The following is a 9,872-nucleotide window of genomic DNA, read 5'->3' on the forward strand; positions in this document are numbered from 1 at the left end:
AAGAGGGACCTACGCCAGACATGGTGACTCATGCCTATAATCCCAACACTTTGAGAGGCTGAGGAAGGAAGATCACTTGAGCCCAGGAGTTCAAGACCAGCCTGGGCAATGTAGAGAAATCTTACCTCTACAATTTTTTTTTTGTTTGTTTGCATTAGCCAGGTGTGGTGGCTTACACCTGTAGTTCCAGCTACTAAGTAGGAGGCTGAGGCAGGAAAATGACTTGAGTCCAGGAGGTAGAGGCTGCAGTCAGCTGTGATGGTGCCACTGTGCTCCCCTACTGGGGCGACAAAGTGGGGCCCTGTTTTAAAAATAAAATAAAATGGAGTGACCTGAAATAACTTCTGCCAAATCCAAGGTTTAGCACATTAAGCATAGTGCCAGGCACAAAGGAAATGGTCATCAAATACAAAAGTTTCTACTTCCGAAACTTGCACAGGTACAAAGGTCACAGCAGAACTAGAGTGTATGCCACCAATAAGTAATGTGATAGCCTGTTGCGTGAGGTCACTTTAGACCCATGAATGAATGGACTGGCCCAGCCCTCAGGAAGGCAGAAAGGTAACCTGCCTGACCTGAGATGCTCCTGAGGAGTGGTGCACCAGAACCAGGAGTGCCATTGTAAGGCTACTTCTAACACACATACACACACACACAAACACACACACACACACACACACACAGAGAGTAGAGAGTAGAGAGAGAGGGGGGAGAGGGGGGAGAGAGGGAGGGGGGAGGGAGAGAGAGAGAGAGAGGGAGAGGGAGCGAGCGAGCACGGGCGCGTGAGCGCATGCGCAAGCTCCAGAACAGCAATGGCCTTTTCTATAAAAGGAAACCTCTATTTAAAAAGAAACGATACCATGAAAATGTAAGATACCCAAGACTTACCCTGCAATTCCCAAGAAACCTCGTAATGGTAAAACTCCCCAAATGACACCCAGGACCACAGCAATGATCTGTCGGAACCAGTAGATCACATCTAAAAATTCATCCTGCAGAAAAGACAGAAAATGCAACAATTATCTAGGGTGGGTGCCACAGGACAGCCAGTGTGGGAAATATTAAACACATCCAGGGAATTTCTTTCCCCCAAAGGCAACAGTATGTGCTTCCTGCTTCACCTCTTATTTCTACCAACATGTCGTAGAAAATGATACATTTAGACATCATTAAGTGATCATTTCCAGAATCTGTGCTCTAAATCAAAATTCTAGAGCTGCATAATGATGTGAAGCAGCCTGTAATGAAATGATTGTGATAGTAATTGTGCTACTGGCCATACATACAGATTAGAAGAAAAATGCTGGAGGCAGGTGCCAGCATATTTAAGTTTCATGGAAGCACACAGAAGACGACTCAGGTTTCTGATCTGCCCTAGATTGCAGAAACCAGTCCTTATAGAAAGAAAGAAAGAAATGACACAGCAGATTAGAGACTGCAGGTTTTGTAAGAGCTGGGCAGGGATGGTGGCAGAACAAGGGCACCTTCAGGAAGTGCCTCCCATCCCCCCTTACAGGAACTTCAGGAAGGAAAACCCAATTCGGCAGTCCAGAAAACTAAAGAAATGACTGCAAATAAAACATTCTTTTCAAGCTACCTGAAATCAAGCTGCTTGTGATGGCCCCTTCCAGATCATGGAGCAGAAGCAACCTCCGAATGGAACGAGTTAAGAACATCCTGGAGTCCCAACCATTTCTCGCACATATTTGGTGGCGTTTCTCCACCCCAAAATCTCACACACACCCACGGGGTGGTCTTAAGTCTCCCGTCTGGACTCACGCTTATCAAAGTATTCCGTCCTTTCATTCAACAAGCAACAGCAGCTCAAGATCAGAGAGCCTCATTATGTTCAAAACTCTTTAATGCACCAGAGTACCCCACTTCAGAGTTAATTCTGAGAATTAATTAAGATTCCGCATGGAAAACACCTAGCACGTAGAAATCAGTAGAAGTCTGTTACCGTACTGTTTATGCCAACGACTGTGCTAGGTAGTTAATTCGAAAGAGACAAGTAACTTACTCAAGACCCTACTGCACATAAAAGGCGGAGGCTGAATCGAATTCAGCTCCCTTTCCCCGGTCAGGCACACGCCCTGCCCGCGGATGACAACGCCTCTCCCCGCTCCTCGCAGCTCCCTCATGACCAGGAAGCTTCCTTGAGCCACCCTTCGGGGAGCTCCCAAGCCCAGCTGTCCGCCCTGTGCCCGCCAAGTTCGCTCTGACACTCTTGGGCCACCCGCTCGATCGCGCCGGAAAGGGGACGAGGGCAGGCCCGGGTCCGTCTTCCGTTCCCCGAGTCCCAGCTGGCTCCTCGCACCCGCGAGCCGTTCAGGCTCCACTGTACCTTGTCCTCCCAGGCCGCATCGCTCCGCAGCACCTTGCTCCAGACGGAGACTTTGAGGGCCCCGTTGGCCAGCTGCGGCTGAGGCGGCTCCTCCTTCCGCCGCCCGCCGCTCATCCTCCCGTCGCGCCGCCCGGGCTGGGCCTGGGGCGCGCGGGCTGAGCCAAAAGGAGTCGGGATCTAGGGTCGCAGGTCACGGCGCTGGGCGGCTGCAGGATCAGCGGTCCCGTCCTGCGATACGCTGCGGATCCTCCCACCTGGCCAAGCTGCCGGCTCCACTGGCTCCACAGAGCAGGTTCCACAGAGGGAGGGGCGGTGCAGTGTCGCGCGTCCTCCCGCCGACGTGCCCACGCAGCCAATCGGCTGCCGCGCATCCTTCTGCGTGAAAGAGCGACCGTCGCCTTGGCGCAAGCGCGCTACGCGTGACGGAAATGACGTTAGCCTCCCCCAGGCTCGCGGTAGAGTGTGAGGGAAGGGACAATATTGGGAGAACGGCGACATGGACGCCAGGAGGCACTGTGGTGACCGAGGAGGTAGCGGAAAACCGAGGGTAGACGTGAGCGTCGCCCAGTTGGTCTCGACTCCCCTTCGAGCAGCAGTGCAGGAGCGCCTCTACCTTTCCTGAGGCAGCCTTGCGACCTGCTCGCCTGAGCCCAGACCTTGCTCCAGGGTATCCCCAAGCTGCCCAGCAGAATTGAGCCTGCTCGTTTTCTCCCCTAACCCTGCGAATTCTGTAGGGACTTGTTCAAGATGTTAACTCTTCTTTAGTAACTAAGCATCTCATCTTGCCCAGCACCCTCTTTTGACACACGAGTTCCCTGAGACACCAAAAGAGGAAATGAGGGTTTTTAATTTTTTTTTTTTTTTTGAGACGGAGTCTCGCTTGTTGCCCAGGCTGGAGTGCAGTGGCGCAGTCTCAGCTCACTGCAACCTCCCCCTCCACGGTTCAAGCGATTCTCCTGCCTCAGCCTCCCAAGTAGCTGGGTTTACATGCAGGCGTCACCACGCCTAATTTTTGTATTTTCAGTAGAGACGTAGTTTTGCCATATTGGCCAGGCTGGTCTCGAACTCCTGACCTCAGGTGATCCACCCACTTCGGCCTTCCAAAGTGCTAGGATTACAGGAAGGAGCCACAGCGCCTGGCCCTTTTAATTGTTTTTATTTTTTATTTTATTTATTTATTTATTTTTTGAGACAGAGTTCCACTCTTGTTACCCAGGCTGGAGTGCAATGGCGCGATCTCGGCTCACCGCAACCTCCGCCTCCTGGGTTCAGGCAATTCTCCTGCCTCAGCCTCCTGAGTAGCTGGGATTACAGGTGCCCGCCCCCATGCCCGGCCCATTTTTTTTTTTTTTTTTGAGACAGAGTTCCACTCTTGTTACCCAGGCTGGAGTGCAATGGTGTGATCTCGGCTCTCCGCAACCTCCCCTTCCCGGGTTCAAGCAATTCTCCTGCCTCAGCCTCCTGAGTAGCTGGGATTACAGGCACCACCACCATGCCCGGCCCATTTTTTTTGTATTTTAGTAGAGATGGGGTTTCACCACGTTGCCAAGGCTGGTCTCAAACTCCTGAGCTCAGGCAATCCGCCCATCTCAGCCTCCCAGAGTGCTAGGATTACAGGTATAAGCCATTGCACCTGGCCTCTGGACAGTGGATTTTTAGAGGTAAGTAACATGTCTAGAATCACTCACCTGGTACCTGGGTTTGTCTGACTCTAAAATCTGTGCTCTTATTTTTTATTTTTTTAAATAAAAATGGGGTTTCACCATATTGGTCAGGCTGGTCTTGAACTCCCAACCTCAGGTAATCTGCCCCGCCTTGGCCTCCAAAGTGCTTGGATTACAGGTGTGAGCCACCACGCCCGGCCAAATCTGTGCTCTTAACCATTAAACTTTAAATCTTAGAGTATCAATGGGTCAGGGCATTTTTTGCATACCTTTCAACATTCACCTGTAGTTCTTCACTTTTTGGGAACAATATAACCTCCTAGGGAGGCTGGGCGCCATGGCTCAGGCCTGTAATCCCAGCACTTTGGAAGGCTGAGGGGGGTGGATCACTTGAGGTCAGGAGTTCAAGACCTGCCTGGCCAACATGATTGAAAAGCCCATCTCTACTAAAAATGCCAAAAAATTAGCTGGGTGTGGTGGTGGGTACCTGTAATCCCAACTTCTCAGGAGGCTCAAGGCACAAGAATCATTTGAACCTAGGAGGTGGAGGTTGCATTGAGCCAAGACGGTGCCATTGCACTCCAGGCTGGGCAACAGAGCAAGACTTCATCTTGAAAAAAAAAAAAAAAAAGAACCTCCTGGGGAGCTTTTTCAGAATACCATAGCTGATGTTTTCCACCCCAAGCCCACTCTGACATTATTTTAGTAGATTAAGAGGGGCTGGACCCCTAAGGTGAAACACACTGCGATCACATTACTGTCTGGAGCTGGTGGAAGGGCTGTATACATTATATGGGTGCACACCTTTTGTCCTAAGTTTCCCATGGGTCTTGTTCTTTTCAGTCCTGCCTCTTTTCTGATCCAGTTTCCCTCCCATATGCAATGGTAAAGCTTAGCCAGTTGAAGGAAATAAAAATATTTCACCCCAAAATATGGCTCCCTAGTATAATGACTAGTTTAGTTTAGTTTTTGAGACAGGGTCTCACTCTGTTGCCCATGCTCAAATGCAGTGGCATGACAGAGCTCACTGCAGATTGCTTTTTTTTTCTTTTTGAGACAGAGTTTTCCTCTTGTTGCCCAGGCTGGAGTGCAATGGTATGATCTCAGCTCACCACAACCTCCACCTCCTAGGTTCAAGCAATTCTCCTGCCTCAGCCTCCTGAGTAGCTGGGATTACAGGCATGCACCACCATGCCCAGCTAATTTTGTATTTTTAGTAGAGACGGCGTTTTTCCATGTTTGTCAGGCTTTTCTCGAACTCCCAACCTCAGGTGATCCGCCCAGCTCGGCCTCCCAAAGTGCTGGGATTACAGGCATGAGCCACCGAACCCGGCCTCACTGCAACTTTGATCTCCTGGGTTCAAATCATCTTCCCACCTCAGCCTTCCAAGTAGCTGAAGCTGCAGGCACAGGCATATGCCACCACACCTGGCTACGTTTTTCCTTTTTTGGGAGAGTCTCACTCTGTCGCCCAAGCTGGAGTCCAGTGGCATCATCTCCACTCACTGCAACCTCCACCTCCCAGGTTCAACCGGTTCTCTTGCTTCAGTCTCCCCAGTAGCTAGGATTACAGGCGTGCACCACCATGCCTGGCTAATTTTTGTATTTTTCAGTAAAGTCGGGGTTTTGCCATCTTGTCCAAGCTGGTCTCAAATTCCTGACCTCAAGTGATCCACATGCCTCAGCCACCCAAAGTGCTGGGATTACAGGTGTGAGCCACAATACCCTGCCTTTTTNTTTCATAGGAACATGGTCTGACCATGTTGCCCAGGCTGATCTTGAACTCCTGGGCTCAAGCAATCCTCCCACCTCGGCCTCCCAATTTGTTGAGATTATAGGCATGAGCCACTGTGCCTAACATAATAACTGAAATTGAAAACCTTTAGAGATCAAGGTGCTGGAAGAGACTTTTCCCCTGTCTACATAAAGATATGACTGACCCACCAAGAAGAGTTCTTGTTCCTCTCCCAGTTATCTCACTTTCTATTGCAGAAGAGAACAGTGTAACCACACATGAACAGACCATTTTTCAAGGTAATAACTGTCTCCAAGAATCATTTAAATTCCAAAGATAACTATTTACAATTTCTAATCCCCATCTAGTCATTCTTCCTAGTAATCGTTTGTTGTCCCTCAATAAAATTCCTCTGCTTCCCCTTCCCATAACCTATTCTACCAGGATCCAAGCCCCCATTCTTTCCGTAACCTCAAAATGGTATAGAAGCGTGTGTACCTGGCTGGGCATGTCGGCTCATGCCTATAATCCCAGCACTTTAGGAGGCCAAGGTGGGAGGATCATCTGAGACCAGCCTGGCTAACATGGTGAAACCCCATTTCTACTAAAATACAAAAAATTAGCCAGTTGTGGTGGTGCACGCCTGTAATCCCAGCTACTTGGGAGGCTGAGGCAGGAGAATTGCTTGAACCTGGGAGACAGAAGTTGCAGTGAGCCAAGATTGCACCATTGCACTCCAGCTTGGGCCAAAAAAAAAAGAAGCAGCAGCTTCTGTACCTTATTGGGGATCTGGGTCTTCATTCTGAAGACTCCTGGGTATAGACATTAAATAAAATTTGTATGCCTTTTTTCATGTTAATCAATCTGCCTCATGTCAGATTTTCAGGGAAACTTCAGGGGGCCAAGAGCTTCCAAACTCACTTGTTTGGAAATATACCATTATTACGAAACCTCTTTTACAGACTCCTTGCTGGCATGTAGTTCAGAAGACAAACTGGTGAATCTGTCATAGAATGTTGGAAGAATGACTAGCCCTTCGCCTACAGAAAGGTAAATTTTTACTCTGCCAGGTCTCCTCCTGGTGAAGATGTATAATGGGGAACCTGATCTGGGGAATTAGGGAAGGCTAAACTCTGAAGGAAGAAATTAGAAGGAGAAGAGGGAGGTGGAGGTGGGAGAGAACCTTTAGGGAAATGAAACCATGTGGGCTAATGGTAAGGAATGAAGCCACCAGAGGGGAAGGACACAAGAATCATACTGAAGAGTTTGCTTCTTATCCCAGAGGCAGGGGAAGCCATCAGGTTTGCATCTTAGAAGGATCATGCTCGCTGCTATTTGGGGGACTGGATCAGAATGGAGGACTAGTTAAAAGCCTATTGAAGTCATTTAGGTGAGAGTTGGTGAGGGCATTGAAGATGGATAAAACTAGATTCAAAAATATTTTTAAAATTAAACATGTTATTTATTTATCTATTAATTTATTTATTTTGGAGACAAGGTCTTGCTCTGTTGCTCAGGCTGTAGTGCAGTGGTTCCATCTCAGCTCACTACAGCCTCTGCCTCTCAAGTGATTCTCGTGCCTCAGCCTCTGGAGTAGCTGGGATTACAGGCATGCACCACCACACCGGCTAATTTTTTGTATTTTAGTAGAGATAGGGTTTCACTGTGTTGCCCAGGGTGGTCTTGAATTACTGAGCTCAGGCAATCTGCCTACCTCAGTCTCCCAAAGTGCTGGGATTACAGGCATGAGCTACCATGACTGGCCAAATTAATTTTTCTTTTTTTTGAGACAGAGTTTTACTCCTTTTGTCCAAGCTGGAGTATAATGGCATGATCTCGGCTTACCACAACCTCTGCCTCCCGGGTTTAAGTGATTCTCCTGACTCAGCCTCCCGAGTAGCTGAGATTATAGGCCATGCACCACCACACCCAGCTAATTTTGTATTTTTAGTAGAGATGGAGTTTCTCCATGTTGGTCAGGCTGGTCATGAACTCCTGACCTCAGGTGATCCACCTGCCTCGGCCTCCCAAAGTGCTGGGATTACAGGAGTGAGCCACTGCACCCAGCAAATTAATTAATTTTTTTTTTTTTTGAGATAATGTCTCTCTCTGTTGCCAGGCTGGAGTGCAATGGTGTGATCTCAGCTCACTGCAACCTCCAACTCCCTGGTTCAAGTGATTTTCCTGCCTCAGCCTCCCGAGTAGCTGGGATTACAGGCGTGCACCACCACGCCCGACTAATTTTGTATTTTTAGTAGAGATGGGGTTTCTCCATGTTGGCCAGGATGGTCTCGATCCCCTGATCTTGTGATCTGCCTGCCTCGGCCTCCCAAAGTGCTGGGATTACAGATGTGAGCCACCGCGCCCAGCTGGGAATTAAAAATATTTTTAAGGGCCTGGCTTGGTGGGTTCATGCCTGTAATCCCAGCACTTTGGGAGGCTGAGGCAGGAGGATCACTTGAGCCCAGGGTTTCAAGGCTAGCCTGGGCAACACAGGGAGACTCCATCTCTGCAAAACAAACAAACAAACAAACAAAAATTAGCCAGGCATGGTGATGCACACCTGTTGTCTCATCTATTTGGAAGGCTGAGATGGGAGGCTCGCTTAAGCTCAGGAGATCGAGGCTGCGGGTGAGCTGTGATCATCGTACCACTGCAGTCCAGCCTGGGTGACAGAGTGAGAAACCCTGTCTCAAGATAAAATAAAATAAAAAATTGTTTTTTAAAATTTTACTAAAATATATTTAGCAAAGTTTATTATTTTACGAGTTATTAAGTACATAGTTGGCTGGGTACGGTGGTTCATGCCTGTAATCCCAGCACTTTGGGAGGCCGGGCGAATCACGAGGTCAGGAGTTTGAGACCAGCCTGACCAACATGGTGAAACCACGTCTCTACTAAAAATACAAAATTAGCCGGTGTAGTGGTGCATGCCTGTAATCCCAGCTACTTGAGAGGCTGAGGCAGGAGAATTGCTTGAACCCAGGAGGCAGAGGTTCTGGTGAGCTGAGATTGTGCCATTGCACTCCAGTCTGGGCAACAAGAGCAAGACTCCATCTCAAAAGAAAGAAAAAAAAGGAAGTATATGGTTGAGTGGCATTAAGTGGATTCCTTTGTTGTGTAGCCTTCACCACCATCCATTTTGAGAACTTTGTCATCTTGTAAAACTGAAACTCTGTAGGTATTAAAAATAACTCCTCATTCTTCCATTTCCCCAGTCTCTGGAAACTAGTTCCATTCTACTTTCTCTGTAGGAATTTGAGTATTCTAATGAGTACCTGATAAGTACAGTATTTGTCCTTTTGTCACTGGTTTGTTTCAGTTAGCATTACGTCCTCAAGTTTCACCCATGTTGTAGCATGTGGTAGACTTTTCTTCCTTTTAAAAGCTCTTGTATGTACAGACATTTTGCCTACCCACTGATAGACATTTGGGTTGCTTACACTTTGACTATTCTGAATAATGATTCTACAGATGTGGAGTGTAAAAGTATCTGTTCGTGTCCCTGCTTTGTTATTTCTCAGAAGAGGAATATTCTCAGAAGTGAAATTGCTAGATCATATTGTAATCCAATTTTTAATTTTTTGAGGAACTGTTGTTTTCCACAGCAGCTGCAGCATTTTGCATTTCCAGCAGTGCACAAGGGTTCTGAGAATTTTTTTTTTTTTGAGACCCGTCTTCGCTTCCCAAAGTGCTGGGATTACAGGTGTGAGTCACCACGCCCAGACTTTTTTTTTTTCTTTTTTTTGAGACAGAGTCTTGCTCTGTCACCCAGGCTAGAGTGCAGTGTAGTGGCGTGATCTCGGCCCACTGCAAACTCTGCCTCCCAGGTTCAAGCGATTCTCCTGCCTCGGCCTCCCGAGTAGCTGGGATTATAGGCCTGTGTCACCATGCCCAGCTAATTTTATATTTTTAGTAGAGATGGGGTGTCTCCATGTTGGTCAGGCTAGTTTCAAACTCCCAACCTCAGGTGATCCGCCCGCCTTGGCCTCCCAAAGTACTGGGATTACAGATGTGAGCCACTGCTCCCGGCCCAGAGATAATTTTTTTTTTTCTGTTGTTAATAATCTTCCTACTAAGTGCAAAGTAGTATTTTTTGTGTGGTTTTGATTTGTACTTCCATAATGAT

General features: G+C 48.0%; 1 protein-coding gene across 1 annotated transcript in view; it reads right to left on the reverse strand.

Moving 5' to 3' along the window:
• LOC108292090 (respirasome Complex Assembly Factor 1) overlaps positions 1-2,743 on the reverse strand; it is an 11,138-nt gene extending 8,395 nt beyond the window's left edge. The window contains exons 1-2 of the mRNA XM_017512731.1: positions 2,345-2,743; positions 889-992 (exon numbers count right to left, since the gene is read on the reverse strand). Of these exons, the coding sequence (XP_017368220.1) occupies positions 889-992; positions 2,345-2,458 (218 nt within the window). The 5' untranslated portion in view covers positions 2,459-2,743. The remainder of the gene's footprint in view (positions 1-888; positions 993-2,344) is intronic.
• Positions 2,744-9,872: the final 7,129 nt, after the last annotated feature.

The sequence above is a fragment of the Cebus imitator genome, unplaced genomic scaffold (genome assembly GCF_001604975.1).
Source record: "Cebus imitator isolate Cc_AM_T3 unplaced genomic scaffold, Cebus_imitator-1.0 Scaffold18, whole genome shotgun sequence".
Classification (NCBI taxonomy): domain Eukaryota; kingdom Metazoa; phylum Chordata; class Mammalia; order Primates; family Cebidae; genus Cebus; species Cebus imitator.